Source organism: Chaetodon auriga, chromosome 16 (genome assembly GCF_051107435.1).
Source record: "Chaetodon auriga isolate fChaAug3 chromosome 16, fChaAug3.hap1, whole genome shotgun sequence".
Classification (NCBI taxonomy): Eukaryota; Metazoa; Chordata; class Actinopteri; order Chaetodontiformes; family Chaetodontidae; genus Chaetodon; species Chaetodon auriga.
Genome location: NC_135089.1, coordinates 19,208,946 through 19,231,205, shown reverse-complemented (window position 1 = coordinate 19,231,205; position 22,260 = coordinate 19,208,946). Strand labels below are relative to the sequence as shown.

Genomic DNA, 22,260 nt, shown 5'->3' with positions numbered 1-22,260 from the left:
ATGCTCTGCTCCCACCTCTGCAGCAGAGGGGATCAAAGAGAGCAGAGGGTCTGCCCTCTTTGATCCCCTCCTGGTTTGTACAAAAGGGATCAATTAAAAAAGGATTTCTAGTTATTACATGTGACACAGTTGCAGTATTTGAGTTGGGTGATTTGTTTCATCAGCATCACAGTGCACACAGTGGTCCATAGAAGTAGAGTTTGTTATGTAGAACACATTTACAATTTTTTTTTTAGCTTCAAGAAAAATGCGGTTATGTCTCCCTCTGTTGAATGTGATGAGGTGCTCTATGTGAACCTTGTCATTTTCAGCTTCAACCAGCGTATTTTCCAGGTTATTTCTCATAACTCTAACCAGTTTAACATGTTTTTAAGCCATGTTTGTGCGTGATTGTCAATTGTGTGCACAGGGTTTAAGTTTCATGCAAGTTTAAGTCATTAGGAAATAGATACATCTTACAGTAACTGTGTGCGTGTGTGTGTGTGTGTGCGTGTGCGTGTGTTTGTGCGCGCGTGCAAAATGAAAACCAATAAATATATTCAACAAAATTGTCAAGTTATCTTTTTTCCCACAGCTATATCAATATAGTGATGTTTTAAACATTTTTTTAATCTTTTATTTATTACAGTTTGACTTATTTCTGGCTACCATCTTTTTTTTTCTTTTTTTTTTGAAAAGGAAACAGGCATGGAACTTGGAAAAATGGACAAATTCTTTTTAAAACAAACCTTATTTAGTATGCAGGGGTTGGAATATTTTTCCGCTGGATGGTTAGAACAGCGTTTTTAAACATCACAGGGGATTTATTTTCCCAGAAAAAGATATGCTATGCTTAGCTCTGTGTGTCGAATTGAATGCTAATGAAAGGCAAAAAAAAAAAAAAAAAACGGGCTAACTTTGTACTGACTTGCTTTTTTTTATGATCGCTATCATGTCATCATTTCTTTTCCTAGCACAAATGGACATCACGTTCAAACTGTCCTCTTTGCGCTTTGTAGTTCTGTTTACGGTACACTGCGCTTTCTGCACTGTAGCGTTCGTTACGGTAAAGCGATTATTGGTGACGTCACTGTACAACCAGTTACGCCCTCTCAAAAACAGAGCGAGAGAGAGAGAAAGAGAGGGGGAGAAAGTATTTACGCTGCCGTGACTTTTGCCCACTGAACCTCATACCAAGTGGGTCCTGTGCAGCGGAGTGACAAACAAAACGTTGTTAACTCCCCTCAAAGTTTTGTTTTTGTCTTTTTGGACACGTTTTGTTCGGCTCAAGAACATCCTTCAGTCGAGAAGTCGTGAAGGAAACAAGGTGAGTGATGCATTCAAACGCTCACAAACAACCAACTGACAGTTTTTCCTCCTTGAACGCCACACGGCTAATTCTTCCAGCAGTTAGTCCCCGTCCATTTCTATCATAACATGGTTGTCAAGTTTTAGGGTAAGTTACATTAAGTAAAGAGTTGGTTTATATGACACTGATGATTATGTTTTGTGGTCAAAGTGGAAAACGGGGTTGCTGTCGAGGTTGTCACCTCACCTCATCTGTCTTTCCAACTAAGCGGCGTTCAGGTCCGCTGATTCCCACACTCTCCTTTCCATTACGGATTGTGTTTTCCTGGGGCGTTCATTTCCTTGGGAGGTGGGGGCAAACAAGCAGGGGGACGCCAGCCAACCTCAGGAAGAAAGAGGATGTGTGTGTGTGTGTGTGTGTGTGTGTGTGTGTGTGTGTGTGTGTGTGTGTGTTTGTTTTGTGTATACTCTCAGTCTGTGTCATCCAATTACCTCTCCACACAAGTCTGAGCCAATGGTGTGTGTGTGTGTGTGTGTGTGTGTGTGTGTGTGTGTGTATGTATAAGACAGAAGTATTCATTCAGAGACTTGAAAATGTTTTCTCTCAGCACAGACCTCTCATTCTGACTTAATGAAGTGCTGGAAGATGAGCTTCTGTGGGAGCTTCAGAGCTGTGGGATGTTGCCAGCATCTTTCAGCAGGTCATTATAGGATGAGTGTTTGTTTGTGTGTGTGTGTGTGTGTGTGTGTGTGTGCACATTAATCACACAGGAGAGCAGAGGTGGAGGGAAAGCCCTTGTTTTGAGCCCTGGTTCAGGCCTGTTGTCGGTTGAAACAGAAAAGCAGCTGATGTAGTGGGCATGGGGTGTGTGTGAGTTTGGTCGTTGGTGTGTCATTGATAAAGAAAAAAAAAAGTTCCAGATCTCTAATGAGAGCTGGTGACTGCTGGCTATCGTGGCACAGTTTCAGTCAGGATGTGGCTGGCTCTGAAAGGTTGAGGTGCCCCCCCCCCCCGATCTACACACAGATTCACACAGACAGATTTACTGTTGTGAACTTCTGTTCCACACACAACAGTTTTACTGCACTGGCTGAACACCCGCATGTATATCACTGCATGTTTAAGCTTGTTCAGGACCTGTCAGCTAGAGAGAAGATGGCCTTCAGACAAACTGAGCAAATTGTAAAGTTGCACAAATATTTCAAGCAATCCAGCTGCCTCACAAGGTCACGTGATTTGGGTAGCAGGACTGTACTAACTGAATACAGTATGTAGTAATCTTTATAGCATCTCGGCAGATAATAAACCAGATATTCAGAATACTTTAATGTTGATCATTCTGAGTGGAAATGAAAGGGATGTCAATCCCAAATATGGGATAGTTCATTTTGTTTTCTGAGGTGTTCCTGGAGCTATTTCACCACCATCCACATTTAGTTTAAATTTCTTCAAGCCACCAGCAGCTCCCCATTTCCTTTGAGCCTTGCACTGTGGGAAAAAATTGTACATCAACAGCCCACTCAAAAACGCAGTGTTTTAGTCTGCATTTAAGTGTTTTCAGTGTACTTTATTTTGCCAAATTTCCAATGTGAACACACTGCATACTCTATAAACCTGCTTACAATTTGTGTGGAGTATGGATTTGGGACAAAGCTCCGATGTTGCCAGCGGAGGACTAAGTGGGGGTTCACACTGAAAACAGGCCATCATTAAAGCAAGGCAGGGGGCTGCATTGGTGGGGGCGTTTTGTTTATGGTACCAGTGAGATGATGAGAAACAATCCAGGAAGTCCAATTTGAGTAACAGATTAATGCGTTTAGAAGGCTTATCAGACAGCAAACACTGCACAACTGTTTGTAATGCTTACAGAGAGGATTTTATAACTCTGGAAAAGTATCAAGGTGGAAACTATTCTGAAGCCTCATGGTTGGTAAGCCTTGTGTAAATGTACTTGATAGACACGCCTGATGACGTGACTGTTGTACTTATACAATATACTTGAGGTTTTCACCACCTTAAGAGGTGCGTTACACATTTTCTCAGATGTTCTTGTGCGCAGTAAATGCATCTGATTTCAGGATGCTCGTGTGCTACATGCCACTGTGTCATCTAGCCTGACCGCCTAGCCATGACACTGCAAGGTCTTGGTGTTATTACAAGGCCAAAGACATGCAATTGTCTGCTCTGTCATAAATGATTGCTTTCAGAATGACCAACGTGCTGTTAACTGTGCTGTTATGCCTCTTTAAAGACTCGCTATGGTTTTTTTATGGCCATGTCTTTTACAGCCATGAAGTCAGGAGATGGAGCTTGTTGTGGAGGCCTTGCGTGTTGTTGTGCAATATGATCTGCTGTAATAGTCCCCTGTGAGTGCTGGCTGGAGGCAATAAAGCAATGACAATGAGGGAGGGACAGAGAGGGGGGTGGGTGGGAGATAGTAGATGGCTGAATTGGAAAAGAAGTTTGAGCATAAACAAGCGGACAGGTGGGGAAAGAGATTTAATAACGCAGAAGAAGAGTGAGGCTGTTTCTGGGTTGTCTGTCCGTCCATCCCAGTCTCAGGATGTCTCAGGAGCGCCTTGAGACGACGTCTTCAAATTTGGCACTAACATCCAGTTGGATTCAAAGATGAACTGATTAGATTTTGGTGGTCAAAGGTCGCTGTGACATCACGAACGGCGTCTTTGGCCACAGCTCAAGAATTCATACGCAAATTATGGCACAATTTCACACAAATGTTTCATAGGAGAAAATGATGGCGTGATGATGTTTCCTATCCAAAAGGTCAGCCTCACCGTGACATCATAACGTTCTGGCCATCATTCAGCACCATAACTCAGGAACAGAGGGGGAGACTGCGACCATAGTTCACATTTGTCAGACACTGAACCGGTGACACTAATCTTGTGTGTCCACCTCCAAAACCGTGCTCTCTCTGCTGCTTGAAGATGTGTGTGAAGCATCTACTTTTTAAGAATTTGTAGCTTCTTTGCACCAACATCCATATTTGAAGCATTGTAGTCCACCACAAGCTCATTGGTTCTGCTGATACTGAGCTTCAGGTGACTGTCGTTTCATCATGGTACTTCAGCTATAAAAGCAGCAATTGACAAAAGCACATTGCTGTTCGATGGCAGAGCCTGTGCGTTTGTGCAGAAGGTGAAACCATTCCACAGTAGAAGAGACACAATGTGAATGGAAGCGACTGAGACAATATGTAAATGAAGCAGGAAGATGAAACAGGATTAAAACGGAGCGAGTTATGCCGCTGTGGCCTATCTGCATTCATTCACCTCTGTAAACTGTGTGTGTATGTATGTGTGTGTGTGTGTGTGTGTGTGTGTGTGTGTGTGTGTGTGTGTGTGCGCGCGCGCTCTTGTGTTTATTACTTGTTGTTTGCCTAAGGGGCAGATTCCACTCCCTCACTGGAATGGCTCCTGGAGGTTTTTTTTCTGTGCTTATCTCCACATCACCCAAGGTTATTCTCTGACAAACGTACGTGTGAAGGGACATCGCTGAACGAGGTTATCCTTTGCTAAACCAGTGCTGCTCAGTGATAATCATCAAGCTTTGCATGTGAATAAATAACCGCTTTACTGCAGCCTCAGTGATGTTATAGGCTTCTTTTTCAGTGGCTGTACGTGTTAGCACAAGCAACATCAACCGTCGTGGCTGACTATACCTTACCTATATGCTACCTTTGCATGGAGACAAGAAACCAGCTTATATGGGGAAGTCAGAACAGAAAATCAGCTGGTCTGTAATCAGATTTCTCCTCCACGCCGTCCCGTATTTTTTAACCAATCAAGTCTGTTAGTGACATGCTATGTTGCAGCCTGAAGCAGTGAGAGAACAGAGTGAAAATGTGCGTCTATTTACGAAATGTTGAGACATAGCTGTTAGCCATCAACATCAATCAAATACAATCATTTTATTATTGTAGCTGATTTTTCTTGTGGCTCTAGTTGCTTGTAATTCATTTGGATAATGGGATGCACAGTGTCAAGTCATAATCTGATGACTTCCTCTCCTCACAGTCAGTAATGTGCTGCTGGTTTTGTAGCTCATTGCATCAATGCTTGTTGTAAATGGAATGATCCAAGTGCATATTCTCAGTGGATTACTGCATAACATGAACAGAGCATTTCTACTGTTTATCGTGGGATTGTCACAGTAAAGTCCTGTCTTTGAGTGTGATAAACCTCTGTTGTTTTTTGGTGCCTGATAAGCCTTGAAACACATTAATCTGTCACCCCAATTGGACTTCCTGCATCGTATTTCATTGTCTCACCAGTACCTCAAACAACACGTCCCCACCAGTGTGTTTTACTGCAGGGCTGTTTTGGGCCTGGATCCCCTCCTATGGACAGGTTTCATATCGACTTTGGTCAGAGGGGGTGATTTTGTCAGGGGTTGAGCTACAATGCTTGTACAACATTTGGCATCTTCACGGATAAGCAGACTGTGGAAGCAGTTGAGAGGTCTTTCATTGCGAGATGTCTTTAAGCTGTCTTAATATCTAGTCTCCCACATGGAGGGAGAGCAGATGACCTGTTTTCAGTCATCTCTACCACAGCACTGCCAAAGGCTTTCAGCTTCTCTAATGTGAGGATTTGCTGCTTTTCTCCTTTAATGTCATTGTCAATTGAATATCTTTGGGTTTTGAACTGTTGGAAGAGGTCAGACTGGGCTTTTTTTCCCTGACATTATTTGGAAAACTACTTGACAAATCACTTGTAACTCTGAGGTTTATAACCATTCAAGGTGTCGTATTACACTGTGGGAAAGAGGGCAGTGTGTAAACATATCTGCATGGAGTAAAGTGGAATTGTGAAGGGTGATGGTACCGCACAAGACAGCGCAGGACACACACAAGATCAGGTTTCAGTGTTGGTCATGTGGGCTGTGTGGGGCTTTTCTTTCTGCAGCACACACAGTGTAGAATAAGCAGCAGGCACATGAGGATACCTTGATGTAGTCGTACACGCTATTTAGAGTACTACAATACATTCTTATATGTGTTGAAGTTGTACTGCAGTCATGTCTCCCTGAAAACTCCCAAGAGAGCGAAACGTTGTCTCCTCTGTTGGTCTCTCCTCGAGCTTGACCGCTGGTGTTCTTTAGCTGTCAGTCTCGCCAGTGTCTGCTTTTTCTCTGTCCAGCACTCTGCCCACTTTGTTGGCCAACAAATCTTATCAACACAGTACCAGATATACCAGAATCCAGGGAACATAGGTCACATTTTACAAACATCAGAGTGGTGTCGCATCCTGTCAAATGTTCAAATCAACGAGCTAAAGCAACCCTGAATTCGATGTATTGTTTCAGATGAAGTATTCTTCAGCAAGACTCAATTATATTTTGTATGATTGCTCTGCAGCATTTCTCTAAAGCGGTCATCTGCTCTGAACCAACTTCAGAGACTTCTGGAGGATTTTTAGCTCTTGGTGCTACAGCCTTACTTGGCCTGGAATGACCAGTCGCTTATGGCAGCTGATGTTAGCTAATGTACTCCCTTACAACAGTCCATGACTCCCATCAGCACAGCTCACCCGACCCACGCTTGAGTCCATGCAGGGAAAAGGCAATGATTTCAAAACTGATCACCACTGTAGGACAATAAATAACAGCATGAGTTGTTTTGTTTGTTTTTTTTTGTAGACATTTTTAAATTCCATCAAGCAAGTTTTCAAAGGGAAAGGTCAAAATGACACATGGACACTTTTGGACCTCATGAATTATTGTTGGTCATGAACTTAAAAGTGGTACAAGCCTTTTTTTAGCCCGTTCAAAGTCCAGTTAGGAACATCCAGTAAACATTTTCTCTTATTTCTGGCCACAACAATACTGCGGAGAAGAGAGGAGCCATTGTCATCTTTAACTCATCAGCTGGATCCAGGCCCTGCTGGGAAGCTCTGCTGTTGATGCTGTAACAAGCACAGCATTGAGTAATGGATGAAGGGATCATCTCTCTCTCTCTCTCTCTCTCTCTCTCTCTCTCTCTCTCTCTCTCAGTGCAGCCTTTCTTCCCGTACAGCAGTATGTTTACGATACCATGCTGTACTACCATTGTTCTGATCATTTGCGGCGCCTCCGCTCCCTCACAAACTAACACAGGTGCATTTTAGAAAACAGTGAAACAGGCCCGTTATATTTTTTTCTGCCCCACTGTCCAAAAGCCAAAGATATTCAGTGTACAGTGATATACACCAACGGCAAACAGCACACCTCATGTTTTCGAAAGTATTAATGCTTGAAAAATGACTTAAAAATGAATTCATTATCAAAATTGTTCATCATTTTCTGTCACTAATTGTTAAATCAACACATTCGCTGCTGGAAAAACTGGCATATTGAAAAGAGGATGCAATAGAAGCTGATGAAAACACATTTTCATAAGGTAAACTGAAGGGTATGTGGCAGCTTATGGGAAAACACGTTGAGTAAGAATGTCAGTGGTCTCATTGCCTCGGAGTGTCGTGTTTGTCTGATGTTAGTGTGCACAGTGCCGTCATGACTCGCTAACAGCTCATCTCAGCATCTAATGCAGTGAGATATTATGATAGAAGCATCCTTCCAATAGCCGAGTGATGACTACCGCAGAGAAACCCGAATGTCTTCCATTTAGTAGATTTATTGAACTGAACCTCTGCTGTGACACTGATTACAAAGCGTGCTTCTCAGGGCGCGTTAATCCGACTAGATATCACTTCTCATTATATGAATTTCTTGAATTTCACAAGCAGAAGTCCAGGAGGAAAGAGAAAAGGAACAGTAGAAAAGCAGGGCCAATAATGAATGACAGCATTTTAAACAGTCGTATTTATTCTCTTTAGAACAGCATATTTACATAGAAAAGCCGACCTAGCCTCTTTTATTTGGATTCTGGTCCCACCCGTTGATTCTTTGCCCTGTCTTGTCCCAGTTGGGTGATGAATAGCGAAATGGATTCCTTTTTCCTTCATGCTCCACTGAGCAGCCTTCATAGGAAATAACGGGCCCTGCTTCCAGTGCTGTGTACAGTTCTAACCATACATCCATGGTCACTGCCACTGCAGCAGACTTCATCACTTTCCACTAGCAACTTGTGCCTTCAGAAGAGCTTCAAAGATCGTATAAAACTCTACACATAAGGACTTTCAGAGAGCCCCAAAATGACCAAATCACACCTTGTAACAGCGTTCCCCTGTTCGGTGGTTGCGCAGGAGGAAACCTGGCTGCTTCCTTTTTCCTGCTGGATCAGGAAGAGGCGATCATCAGGTTTACGTGTGACACCCAGAGGAGAGGGTGGAACCGTCAGCTAACTCGCAGGATTAATTTCATCTTCGAGATGAAAAGCTGGCTGAAGTGCACATCGCTTTTAGAGCAAACATTCATTATTCTGCTTTGTTTCCAGTTGAGTGGAAGGAGTTTCATTTCCATGAACTCAAAGGTTCATAACAAAAGGTGAGGTAAAAAAAATAAAATAAAAGATTGGATCAAAGGCTGTGCTTTGACTCCTAGAAGAAGCTCCCATATGAATAAATCAGCTGTTCAAATGAACTAACTCCTTTGATTTTTATGGATGAAATGACTCATCTTCATCCGTAGACGTAGAACACGTGGAAAGGACACATAAAGGCCTGGAAAGCTTGATTAAACACCTTGTTTCTTCCTCAATAAGATATCTTTGTTTTCTTATGACACTAGCTTGAGCAAGAACAGGCAAATGGAGCAATTTACTTCAAAAAGTATTTTATTGACCACTTTTAAATGCAGTACAGCCATGATGCCGCTGAAATGAAACTCAGAGAGACTGACTGTTGTATGATGTGCATTGCTTTTGCAAATCTGACTCATGATAAACAGTCTGTAGAAGTTTATGATTGAACTTTTTCCCATGGTCTCGTTTTAATAAAGCAACAAAAAATTGCAATAAATTATAATACAGGGTCGTAATTCTTGTAGAATCAACATCAAATTGGCGCCCAAGTGTCACGATAGTACTGAATTGCATTTGGAGGAGCAGGACCCCAGTTAATTTGGGCTGGTACATGCAAATGGACATGACAGCAGGTCTCCTCATGAAGACAAGTCCAAGGAAGGAGGCTGCTGGTGTGAATCTCAGTGTACGTTCAGCCGTCATGAATATGTGCACGATTGAAATATGAGAGATGCTGCACTGACGCACAGCGGAGGATGAGTCATCAAATTGTAGGATCGGGACCATCTCCCATCTCTTGTCACACACATATCACATTTGGCCTTGCACACAGAGGACTATACACGCACCCGCCCACACTGACTTGCAAACACACAGTTTCTGTCTCTGGTTGAGGTTAATGCTTTCTGCCTCCATGTCTCCACACTGGATGCATAATGTGTCTAAAGCTGCTCAGTGCAGAGCTTACGAGTCTTCAATCGCCTGACCAGAGCCCGCTTATTGACATTTTCTGGATCGAAGGATCAGATGAGTCATTAATGAAAATAATCTTTATATCTTCATCTTCTCCATTGCGGCAGATTTTTTTTTTTTTTTTTTTAATGACTGTGTGGAAGCAGCACATGGAGATGTCTCACCTTCCCTAACTCAGAGGGACACGCTGACTGTTAGACACTGGATGAGTACATGAAAGATAACATTAACGCTGTTTCACACAGGAAATGATCTCGTTCCAAAACAAAAACAAAACAAAAAAAAAAAGCAGTATTCAGTATTTTCTTGATCAGATATTATTATATTCTTGCCGTGTGGATTAAAAATGTCATGTCGAGAAATAACATTTAAACAAGATATAATTGCACAGTTCTAAATAAAACGGGAAAAATCTAACTATTTTTGACAGATTTTACTTTTTGACATCAGGTGAAATTGAGGCAGGTAGCTAAGCTAAGCTAAACTAAGCTAGCCAGCTGCTGGCAGTAGCTTCATACTTAAAGACTTCAGACTGATATCAATTTTGTCATCTAACCAAGAAAGAAGAAGCATTAAGTGCTAATATGTAGAAAGATTCCTTAAACTGCTTCTCAAACTAAAATGCAGCTTCTAAATAAATAATATAACCTGCAGTTCAGAAGCAAAGACTGCTTTGTCTTCGTCTTGTGTTACCTGCACAAAGTTGTCGCCCACAGTAAAAATGTGCTCGTCCACTACAACTCTCCTCCGGCGTGTAACCGCAGGAGAGCTCCGTCTCACTCTGTGAAGTCTGTGTGAGTCCACGTTCAGCTCTCTGTCCTGAGCTTGCTTTCGTGTCATCTTGTCCTTGTTGACATTTCATCTCCTGTCTGTTTACCCCGGGGGGGCGAACAAGGAAGTGAGCCAACGTGCGAGAGAGCCGCCGCGAGAGGCAGAGGATGCAGACTGAGGGAAGGCTGCAGGAAAAGAGAGCGGTTTTGGTGACTGTGTTGAAGTTTCAGTTCCTCACACTGTCATCCTGTTCTGCCCCCTCCTGCTTTACTCGCCATGATGTGTCCCTCTCTCTCTTTTGTATCTTTGTTATTACAATTCAGACAGTGTTTCTAGTCCGTGCTGGTGTGCCCTCATGCACTCTAATAGTCTCAGCAATTTACTACATTTACTAGCCTTTCACCTTTAATTAGCATTTTCAGTTGCAGTTGAAGGCAGGGGTCAGTTAGGCTAGCTCTCTCCAAAGGAAGTTACTGCTCTCGACCAAGAAGTAGTCTGGTTTTACTGTCTGTAAAACTGCAACTTGTCATTTTTATACTTTAAGTTGCCTTAAAATAGAGACTAAGCTTTTTTCAGAAGATGTTGAACTGTTCCTTTAAAGTGGTGTGTAGTTGTGAAACTATTTGATCCGGCCCGCAAGGCAATTTTTTGCAATTATAATGGAAATAACACAAAATAGTAGACTAACACGTTCTTCCAAGTTGTACCTGAACGCAGCACACCTAGAGGTTGGTGTCAGGCCAGTGCATCATGGCGACATAGAAAAGTAGAGTGCTTTTTTTTTGTTTTGAAAGGTGAGCTAGAGTGTCAAAGAAAACTCCCTCAGACATTTGATGAGATGTTTCAGGACATGAAAATGAAAGAAAAGTGAACATATTTGCTGTTTACTGTGGAATCAGCTGATGGGCCTGAAAACATGAAATCATTGAGCTGCAAAGCAACAACCTGCTGCTGAGAGCAGCTCCTTTCACAACCGACTCAGCTCTGCTCACGACTGACCTGGAGAACCAGCTGAGAGTAGCATCATCATCATCTTCATCACTACTTTTTATTGGATTCAAATCAACTTTAACTGCTACATGCAACACAGATCTCTGTGTTCGGAGCAGAAAGTGTAGACTTTACATCCAGACAGTAGGCCGTGGTGCTGTTGCTGTGCCATTATTGCGTTTCATAAACCAATAATACAAAGTATGAACACATACAAAGGTTTCAAGGACTGTCCCTGAACAAACTCAGCTCCTTTCTGTGTGAATGCAGCTTTAGATGAATGGATCCAGTCTTACAGAGAGTGCCAGACTGAAACTCTAAACCTGTGAGCTGAGTGTGCGTGGATTCATGAAACGTGTGCTCATACAGCACAATAGCCTCATCACAGGGTAGTGTTTGTCTCAGCAAAACTCTGTGCTGTGTGTGTGTGTGTGTGTGTGTGTGTGCGTGTGTGTGCGTGTGTGTGTGTGTGTGTGTGTGTGTGTGTGTGTGTGTGTGTGTGTGTGTGTGTGTGTTGTCCTGAGAGCTAATGCATGCATGTTTATAGGCAGGTACACGTGATAAATTGTGTGTGTGGTGTGTGTGTGTGTGTGGTGTGTGTGTGTGTGTTTGCGTGCATGCGTGCCCCTCTGGGCTGGTATTTGCTGTATCAGCAGGTCTCAGCGTGAATTGGTGGTCTGAGAGCGCTATATAATGGAAAATTCCATAGGACACAGGTTTAGTCCAGTCCAATGTGTGAGAGAGAATGACAAAGAGCTTGGATTTTGTGTGTGTGTGTGTGTGTGTGTGTGTGTGTGTGTGTGTGTGTGTGTGTGTGTGTGTGTGTGTGTGTGTGTGTGTGTGCGTGTGTGCGTGTGCGCGAGAGAGAGAGAGGGAAAGGGACATGCAGAGAGTCAATGCTGTGTTTATATAGAAAGAGTTCAAAAGAAGCCAGTTGCCAAAGCTGCTGACCCACTGTTATAAAAGTCTTTTTTCTATAATCTTTTAATCTCAGACTTTATTCTCTAAACGTTTTGCAGCCCACAATTAATTTTTCTCAATGTTTAACTGATATTTGGATATACAATAAACATTAAGGAAAGAAGTATATGATAAACATGAATGAGGAAATGTCTTAAATCTCAGTGTGAAGCTCTGGTGCCTTCTGGTAGACTGCCAGCTGCACGAAACCTATTATCAAGAATCAAGTCATAATGACTGCCTCTGTTATGAAGGAAGTCACAGTGTGTGTGTGTGTGTGTGTGTGTGTGTGTGTGAGAGTATGAGTAAGTAGCACAGCGGTGTTGGTGTGATATTGTGAAATTCATTGGAAATTGTATAATATTCTGTCAACATTTGTGCAATGTTTGTGTTTGTTTTTAGCTGAGTCCACTTTGATCCAGACTAAAATATCTCAGCAGCCATTGGATGGACTGCTGTCAAAGTTTGTACAGACCAGAAGATGAATCCTAATGATTTCAAACACATAAAACACATAAAATGTCAGAGTTGTCACATACAACACGCATATGCAATACTAAAAAATACTGCATACTAACATAATAGTATATTTTGGCAATTTTAAATCTATATTTGGATAAATTTTATTGCACCCTGTGAAATTACAGCAGATTCTGTGACAGAAAGGCTTTCTGTGAGAAGATGGTGGAATAATTCAGGCAATTTGCCTTAAATTTGAAACAGAACTCATGTTAACACAATAATAATTAGATTTTTATTGTAATATAAGAATTCTAATTAAATAATGATTAATTGATTAAACAAATGTTATATGCACACATCCAATTTTTAAGATACATGTCCACATGCTCTAAAACACCTGAATATACAAATCTTTACTGTCCCGCTTTCCAAAGATTTCGAATTTGATGTATGTAACGTGTCTTTCTTGTCCTTGCGGATTTCAAGAGTCCACAGCATCTGCTCACATGGTGATAAACCCTGTCTCTCATTCTGAATGAATGATCTAAAATGTCCAAATACTTCGAAGTACTCCTGAGTGGAGGCCTGAATAGTTGCACACTGTAGCTGAAAGCCGTGTGGGGGAAGACTGTAACGTTTCGACCAAGAGGAAAATTACACAGCAGCTCTTACGTCAACAGAGCAATTGTGGTTTGAAGTCCTTCTGTATGACTTTCTTAAACAGGTGTGTGTGTGTGTGTGTCTGTGGGAAATTGTGCTGCCTGTGCTTATGTGTGGCTGCATTTCAGGTGCCAGCTTGTACAAACACACACAGGCCCGTCATCACGTCTGTCCTCTCACACCCATGTTTAAAACAATGCTTCGCTCACAGCTGATTTAAAAACATTAATGATCTTCTTGCTGCTCTCTCATTATTGGTGCTGCGTTTCCATAAACATGCTGGATGTAGCACTGTGGCATCAGCTGAAACACAAAAACAAGTCAGACAGGCCTCACACTCCACAGGGTTTGAGCGTGGCGTGCAGCAGAGAGTAAGACATCCCGGGCTAAATCTGTACTCACCTTATCATGCTTTCCAAGCCTCCCTCAGGCACTATCTCATGCTTATCTGCCACTTTTCCGTTTCATTCTCCTCCTCCCTCCGCGCTCCTTCTAAGAGCCCTCTCTCCCCACGCCCGTCACTGTTTGCTATTTCCTGTTTTATGTTGATCCCTTCAGTAATTTTGGCTGCGCGACAAATTTTAAAAAAGCGATCTTGTTTGAGTGGATGTGTCCTCATTATTCGGGGGATTGAGCAAATCACAGTGAAAATAAATGACAAATCTGTGGGTGTGTGCGGTGTGTATGGGAGAATGTATGTGCCCGGGTCGTCTGTCATAACCCTGCCCTCCTCCAGGAAGCTCGCTGTCCAGAGAGGCTGTGATCACATTAAACCTCTCGTCTATTGAGTTGAGACAGATCAGACGCTCTGCTCTGCGCTTTGAAACTGTAAGATGTATTCAGCCTGTTCTCTGGTTGCCAACGTGTGTGTGTGTAGCTGTCTGCATGTCATGAACGCCGAGCAAACCTTCCTGGATAGGTACACGCATAACTCTCACCCACAAGTGCCAGACACAAGAGAACCTGCTCAGGGTGAGCACTCACCGGTGATCTCTGTCATCATCCATCATCTGTCTGAGTGAAAGATATCAGAGCTCGTCCAGGACAAAAACCAGCTTCCACGGAGCTGGTTACTGTAGTCCATCACAACAAACACAAACAAAGGTTCTCACAGTTAGCACGAAAGAAGCTAATTGTATGCAGCTTGCATCGTTGAACGATTTAAAATAAGGCTTACAGTCATTCCTCAGCTTTGTGAGGCTGTTCTTGAGCATCACTGTGCTTTTAGCTAAATGCTTAGCTTAGCATGCTAACATGCTCACAGTGTCATGCTAACCTGTCGGTGTTTGGCAGGTATGTGTTTGCTATGTTCATCTTACTTTAGCATGTTGGCATGTTCACCTTTGCTAATAAGTGCTAAAGTCAGCAGGCTAACGAAGTAAACTTTGGATGATGGAGGTAGATGGAAAAAAAACATCTTCACTTCATGCATCTGTGTCCAAGAGGGATTCAGGACTGATTGAAATGTGTTTGCTCAAAGCAGCTGTGGACTCATCAGTTAATCGTTAGTGAGAGTAACGGATGTAATCCATCGTCTGAAATCCTGTTTTCGGGAACCTGGAGAATGGAAAATCTGCTCCCTCCTCCTCTGTCATCAGAAACAGTGAGAAACACTGACCCGCTCCTGGTGCCTCTGCCATTGTTTCCTTTTATTATATTTGTCTAACAGCCCAGCTCTCTTTGGACAGTAATGGAAAGTTGAAATCAATGGAAGTTTTCTTCTCCTCGGTCCCCTGATTGGTGGACACGGCTCGCGATGTAATAACTGATGATGTAAGTCCTGGGCCGAGGTGAATGAGGGGACTGTTCTCCTTCTCTCTCAAGTCGCATTGGCGGCGGCGGCGGCCTGTCCTCAAATTGGTGTTGCCATGGTAACATGGGTTCTGACAATGCCACTAGCAAGTCATTGATTCAGTGGGGGGGTTTTTTTAATGGGGGAGGGGGTTGTTTTTCAGGGGTGATGCTTTTAAAGACACTGGAAAAAAAAACGTGTTTTTTTACACGGTATTGAAGGAGTGGTGAGTCATTCTGGACAAAGATGGTTGGTAGCACCATCTCTCCTCCTTCACAGTGCCATTACACCTGTTCCTAATTGGATGAAGCAGTGTTGTGTGGCTGTCTGAGCAGCTTGTTTCTGGCTTACAGAGCCAGGTGCTGTGTGCAAAAACCAGATGACTTTTCAGAGCACGCACACACAACGGATGCTGGAGGACCGCGCTGACATATATCAACAGTCTTTCTCCAGAGTGACTGGACTCACCTGTAAGCAGGGAACGCTGCCGTCACCGCAGTCAACTCAAATACTCTGTGTCTCTCCCTCTGTCCTCCTCTCTCCAGGTGTTTAACGTCCTCTGCTGTGCTCCCTCTCCTTCCTCCCCACCCTTTGACTCCACCTCTTCCATGATGTCCTCTGAGGCCACACGACCAGTGACTCCTCCACTAACCTCTGCCAGATCCCCACATTCTCCATTGTCAGCAGGTAAATGCAGATTTTGAAGTACTCAGAGACTGTTGAGGAAACGTCCAGCTCTGTGTCAGAGCCTGTCTTAAAGCTTAAACTCCATGTGAAGATCAGCTTACTGCTGTGTCTGTGAAAACAATATTATCTGCGGATCTGGTGAGTAACTTCCTAATCAAAGCATCCAGGCTCCTTCTTCAATGTGTCCTTTATTTACATTGTTCTCTAGATTCATTACTATATACAAAAGCCAGTCGTGGTATATCTTACAGCAGCACGTGATTGGTCACTGTGCTGGTGATTTGGTCTGATATTGTTAATTGGAAGTGTTGAAGTATAGAACCGACACAGCGACACACCGTCCTGCTGCGTGTTATTCATCATGATGTAACACACACACATTTTGTCCCATCAGAGACTCTGCAGCCTCCAGCCTGCAGACACAGAGACCGCTCGCCATCCCCCATGAGAGGCTACCTCATCCCCAGCCCTCTGCCCACACGCAGAAACAGGACCTGCTCAGCGTGAGGACACACACACACACACACACTGTAGAATCACACAAGATGAAACGGCCTAATGAGCCAGTGAAGCGAGTGTCATATTGGCTGCTATGTGTCCAGCATAGTAAGTGCAGCTTAATGAATTCAGTAGCTAATGGTGGAAGTTGTCATGCTAACTCTTCAGTGTAGTTAAAGGCAGCTGTGTGGGAGCTTCCAACCAGCACAGGAAACTTTCTTTTTGGAGCTGTTTCTGCTGCTCATAAGCAGGAATCCAAATGTGCACACACGGGTACAAAGTGAAAGTGTAAGCAAGGTCAAATCCCCACACACACTTACTGTGACTATACACTCAAGACAGGGGTGAGCAACGTATCATCCATCATGCTGAAAAAGCTGTGTGCCTTTAGAGAAGCTAGCATTTCGACTCAGACTGCGCACAAGGGGCTCATTAAAAGCCATGCGTACATGTGCTGATTGCAGAAGACGAATTGCGGTGCAAGCCTGCATGTCACATAATGCACACGTGAAGCATCCAATCATGAGTTAGTATCTCTGCGTTTGTACCCTGTTGGCTGAGTTGCATTTATGCTGAATTAGAAAAAGAACTAACTGTGCTGGACGACCGTCCTCTTTGTTAAAACAACTTGACACACTCCAGTCCTCTCCGCCCACACACACGGCACTCTTCTCTAAGGCTGCACTGATTAATAGGCTTATAGTAACAATGGATCAAGTGACCATATGTGATGTGAAAGGGTCTCTCGTGTTGATAAAACCCACACAGAATGCTCACTGGACTCAGCAGCTTTTTAGCCTCTTTTAGCTCACTGTTTTGCTGAATATTGGACTTCAATTTGCGCCCCAGCTTAATGCTAATGCTGCTCTGTATCTCTGTGTGTGTATGTGTATGTGTGCGTGCGTGCATGTGCATACAGGACGGCTCGTGCATCAGAGGGTCCGATGTTTACCGGTGTGTGTAAATGTTTCTCCCGCTCCAAAGGCCATGGCTTCATCACGCCATCCGACGGGGGCAAAGACATCTTTGTCCACATCTCAGAGTAAGTGAGTTTGTGTGTGTGTGTGGAATTTTCCTTGGGAGGTCGGAAACAGTTCAATTCAAGAGTGAGAGCACACACACACACGCGTGCACGCACGAACACACAGTGAGAAGATGAGCCATGACGGCGGCATCTGAAAGCAGAGCACTTGTTGCAGCTGTCACTTACAGGCGAGCCTCTCAGAGTGAGGGATGTGTGTGTGAATCAGTTAAAGGTCAGAGAAACTCCTCACATTATAGCACGCCAGACAGGTGGCCTTCTCAGGCACGCGTGCGCACACACACACACACACACACACACACACACACACACACACACACAGTGTTTACAAATGTGAGAAATAAATGTAGCTGATGAAATATTTCTTGATGTTATAATAAAATACTGGTGATTCATAAAATGAATGAATGTGATTTGAATAAATAAATATGTGTATGTGACAAATTTAATAATGGAAACTCATTTTAAATTGTAATCATTTCCACAGTGTTTTATTTATGCACTGCCTCACTTTTTAGTAGAAATCATTTTCTAATTGGAAGGCCAGTCGTTACTTTGGGACGGTGGAGTTAAGTTAAGAGTAAAGAGTTCTGCAGAGGGCTGCTTTGATTTAATCAGTGACATCAAACTATGTCAGTGTCTGTGTAGGAAATAGAGGGAAAAACACACACACACACACACACACACACACACACACACACACAGAGGAATGACAGGAGCTGTGGGTGTGTGTAGGAGGACAGCAGAATATCTGATGACCTTCACCATAGTGCCTTTGTTATCACCCACAGGCTTAAAGCACAGAGACGTCAGCACTGTATGCACACACACACACACACACACACACACACACACACACACACACACACACACACTTAAACACTGACAAACACATAAAACACAGCAGCACAGTGTATACAGTAAGACAGAATGTAATAAAATAGTGGACAGACTCTGTTTCTCTCTTCCTGTTTGAGTCCTTGTTCTTCTCCACCTGTCTAAAAGGAAGCTCTGTGTGTGTGTGTGTGTGTGTGTGTGTGTGTGTGTGTGTGTGAAAAATATTTTGTTTGCATATATTCATGCTTCCCTCCTGTATTTTATATTTTCTTACAAAGTTTGTTAATGTTTTGTGTGTGTGTGTGTGTGTGTGTGTGTGTGTGTGTGTGTGTGTGTGTGTGTGTCTCACCTCACAGTCGCGCCTACAGAAACAGGTTAAACGGGTTTTTTATCGAGCCGGCAGAAAATGTTTTCCTCCAGGTGGTTGGAGTAATCTTTGAGGACTCGTGCGTACTGTTTTCAAAGATCGCAGGTGATTTAGTTTCAGGAAAATCTGACGCTTAGCTCTGTGACTCCACCGCTTCGCCATCAATACCGGAGCTCTGTGAAAACATTAGCAGTTGAACCATGAGAAAGATGTCTGCCGTACAGATTTTGCCGTGCAAAGCTCAGCTGCTTTGATTTGCATTGCTGCTATTGGCTGGAAAATAGAACCATTTCCTTTGTTTTTCCAGCTGTGGTGACACCGCCGTAATTTTTCTCATCCTGAAACTAAACCGAGTGGGTGCAGATGTCTGCGTGTAGAGCAGTATTCTGCTGTTGTATCATGTAACTCATGAATCTCCATCTTTCTTTCCTCCTCCTCCTCCAGCATCGAGGGCGAGTACGTGCCGGTGGAAGGCGACGAGGTGAGCTACAAAATCTGCTCCATCCCTCCCAAACACGAGAAGGTCCAGGCAGTGGAGGTGACCATAACCCATCTCAAACCGGGAACCAAACACGAGACCTGGTCGGGACACGTCGTCAGCAGCTGAGCGCTGACCCCAGCGGGGGCGGGCCAAGGCGGGTGGGATAGCGGGAGGGGGTTAAGAAGGGAGTATCGGATGATCAAATGGGGAGGATTGAATGAGGGATGTTGTTGGGCGCAGTGAGCAGAGGGAAAGTCAGGTGATGTTCTTATTCTCCTTGTTTAACAGTCAGGACACGTCAGAGGAGACATGGCGGATGTCCTGAGGTGACAGGTAAAGGTTAAATCAGAGGGCGGTCTCAGTGATCTCATAGTTTACTTCTGTTGAAATGTGGGAGGCTTCCTCATACAGTTGGTGTGATTGCTGATTACAGTGGAAGAGATCATAGACAGACTTCTAACATTAGGTTTCTCGCTTAGACGTGGAAGCTTCATTTGTGCATTGTTTGATGTTGTACTTCATCGGATGAGTGAAATTCATTTCAGCTGCACTTCTTGCTCATGTGCAGAGTGTTAAACGGGTGCAGGAGGGCGGCGCTCTGCTGTGTGAGCGCTCCACCTTGAGCTGTCCAGCATCATGGGGTTATCTTCCAGTAATGCTGTGTGTGCCTACTTCTACACAGAGAACTGCCAGCTCTGTTTGTGCCTACTTATACCAATGTATCATCTGTATTTGATCAGGGTGACTGTACGAGTGGATTAAAGCATTTTCAACAGGTGCGTGTTGGTGGATTGTGTGTTTTTATTTTTTCATTTTCGGATAAACTGTGACCGGAGTTCAGTCATCACTGTGAAAAACTCCAGTGATGAACTTTTTAAGTGTGATTCGTCCGTACTGACTGCTGTCCCTCCTGTGTGTTGTAGATTAAGGTCTGCAATCATGTCTGCTCCTCCCTAAAGCACGGAATGAGCCAATAGAGAGCCTCCAAAAGTGACGTGTCATAGCTACTCAGCAGCTGCGCACAGACCAGCCCAGAGTGCTGACATGAGCACGAATTCAAAAAAAGTCAATTACAGGGAATATGATTGCATGCATTGCACCTTGTTCCATAATTGTGATCATATGAAGGATTTTGCTTGACTGAAATTCAGTGTGTGTTTGAAGCAGTAGACGTGTCATCACCAGCACAGATAAACCTTCATCTGCTGCCCTCCTCTGTCCACATTTGTCTACTACAGCTGGACCCATCGCTCGGAGGTCACACTGTATCCTCTGCTCACAAACATCCGTCATTTCCACTGTGGAGGATGATTTGACTGAAAATTAAAAGATAAATGGAAAATAAGTCAGTGGTATATTTTAGTACTCAGGACAATTAGCCCATAATAGAAGTAAAAAGAAGACGAATGTTGACATGACAAATTGAAAATGCATAGTGAAATTTAAAATCTTGAAGAGGAAATTTGACGGGTCTGACCCTGTTACATTAAACAGATCTGTATGGGGTCTGTTCTTTGGAAAGCTTTACCTGGTGCAGGGGTTTATATTTGATTAAAGTGTAGAGAAATTAATTAGCAATTGCCTAAATACCAACATGACTAATGTCACTATTGATGCTCCCAAGAACAATAACATGTCTGTATCCCCGCTGAGGGATGTGGATCTGTATTCTATAACTGCATTAGAGAACAATTATGATCTGTTTTATAAATAAAAATAAATAAAAAATGCTATAGTATCAAGACCACAGCAGGTTACACTTCACACCATACACAACTCTGAATGAATATCATTCATAGCAGCAGTCATGTGACTGTCAGTAATTGTATTACATTGATAACAAGCTGTGAATTTTATATTTTCATAAAGATTTTACTGATTTTAACGCACTGTATTCCGTAAATGTCACCTGGTGTTGCAGTTCCTAACAGTGACCACTGGAGGGCGGCGAACACTTCACAGCTCATAGCGTCAAGGCAGACACAACATTACAACACACGATGTTACCTTTTCCAGTGAAAATATCTAAAAATAAAAGAGATAATTACATTTTTTTTCTCAGTTTAAAAACTTCCTGTATCTCTGCGCAGGCAGCATGGTTGAAAGCAGGTCAAACTCTGTTATATCTGCTTTTACTGACCTTAAAATCTCATGCATTGTATACATGTTGACATAGTGTATCAGTTCAGTTAGTTTCATATTTTGACACCGGTGCCATCTGTCGTCTGTCAGGTGAATCAATTGTGTGACAAAAGCAAAGAATAAACACAGTTTATGTCAGCGTTTCTAAAAACCCAACCTCAAATCAAAAGCAAAATATAAAGCAAGGTGTTCAATGTTTAGGCCTGTCCACAGATGAAGGCGCTAAGATGGTGGAAGAAGTATTAAAATCTTTTACTTAAGTAAAAATACCAACAACGTCATGTGAAACTGCACCATCACAAATATAAGTCCCACATTTAAATTCATATGTAAGTAAGAGTACAGAGGCATTATCAGCTAGATTCACTGAAAGTGTCAAAAGAGTGAGTAAATCTACAGAAAACTGTCCCCTGTGACTGATACTCTACATATATCATGATTATTATTATTGGTGCTTAAGCAGCATATTGCAGTTGTCACTGGTCGAGGTAGAGCTAGTTTTAACTCCACCTCGACCATAACTCTATATCATCTGACCTCAGGGCCTTGAGATGAATCTTAGGGATCGTTATGAGATAAAAATGTTTTACCACACAAGTATTCTTCTTTGGGACACTTCTTACATCTTTGCTTTTGTTGTGAAAAACTGGATAATTTTACCTTTTGGGGGGTAAACCATCAGAGAAGCTTAGAGGGAAATGTCTCTGGTGGAACTGCGAACACCTCATGTCCCAAACCAAAGAGGCCTATCATGTGTTTTTAAGAAAAGCCTCAATCTGTAACTAACAACTAAAGCTGTCACATAAATGCAGTGGAGTGAACTGACAGTACTCGACAGATTTCAGTTTATTCTTTGTAATTCAGCTTTTACCACATCTGTTATTCTCA

The 22,260-nt window shown here is 43.0% G+C and overlaps 1 protein-coding gene across 1 annotated transcript; it reads left to right on the top strand.

Annotated features, from left to right (window-relative positions):
• The first annotated feature begins 1,152 nt into the window (after nucleotides 1-1,152).
• carhsp1 (calcium regulated heat stable protein 1) lies at nucleotides 1,153-20,009 on the top strand. The gene is made up of 5 exons (XM_076751558.1): nucleotides 1,153-1,306; nucleotides 15,864-16,005; nucleotides 16,400-16,508; nucleotides 17,423-17,545; nucleotides 19,194-20,009. The coding sequence occupies exons 2-5, from the start codon at nucleotides 15,927-15,929 to the stop codon at nucleotides 19,354-19,356; spliced, it is 474 nt and encodes a 157-aa protein (XP_076607673.1). The 5' UTR covers nucleotides 1,153-1,306; nucleotides 15,864-15,926; the 3' UTR covers nucleotides 19,357-20,009.
• Nucleotides 20,010-22,260: the final 2,251 nt, after the last annotated feature.

Bases quoted from the DNA above. Each gene is read 5' to 3' on its own strand.
- carhsp1 (XM_076751558.1), top strand. From the start codon at position 15,927: ATGATGTCCTCTGAGGCCACACGACCAGTGACTCCTCCACTAACCTCT. The intron at 16,006-16,399 runs GTAAATGCAGAT...TTGTCCCATCAG, and splicing joins ACATTCTCCATTGTCAGCAG to AGACTCTGCAGCCTCCAGCC. The intron at 17,546-19,193 runs GTAAGTGAGTTT...CTCCTCCTCCAG, and splicing joins ATCTTTGTCCACATCTCAGA to CATCGAGGGCGAGTACGTGC.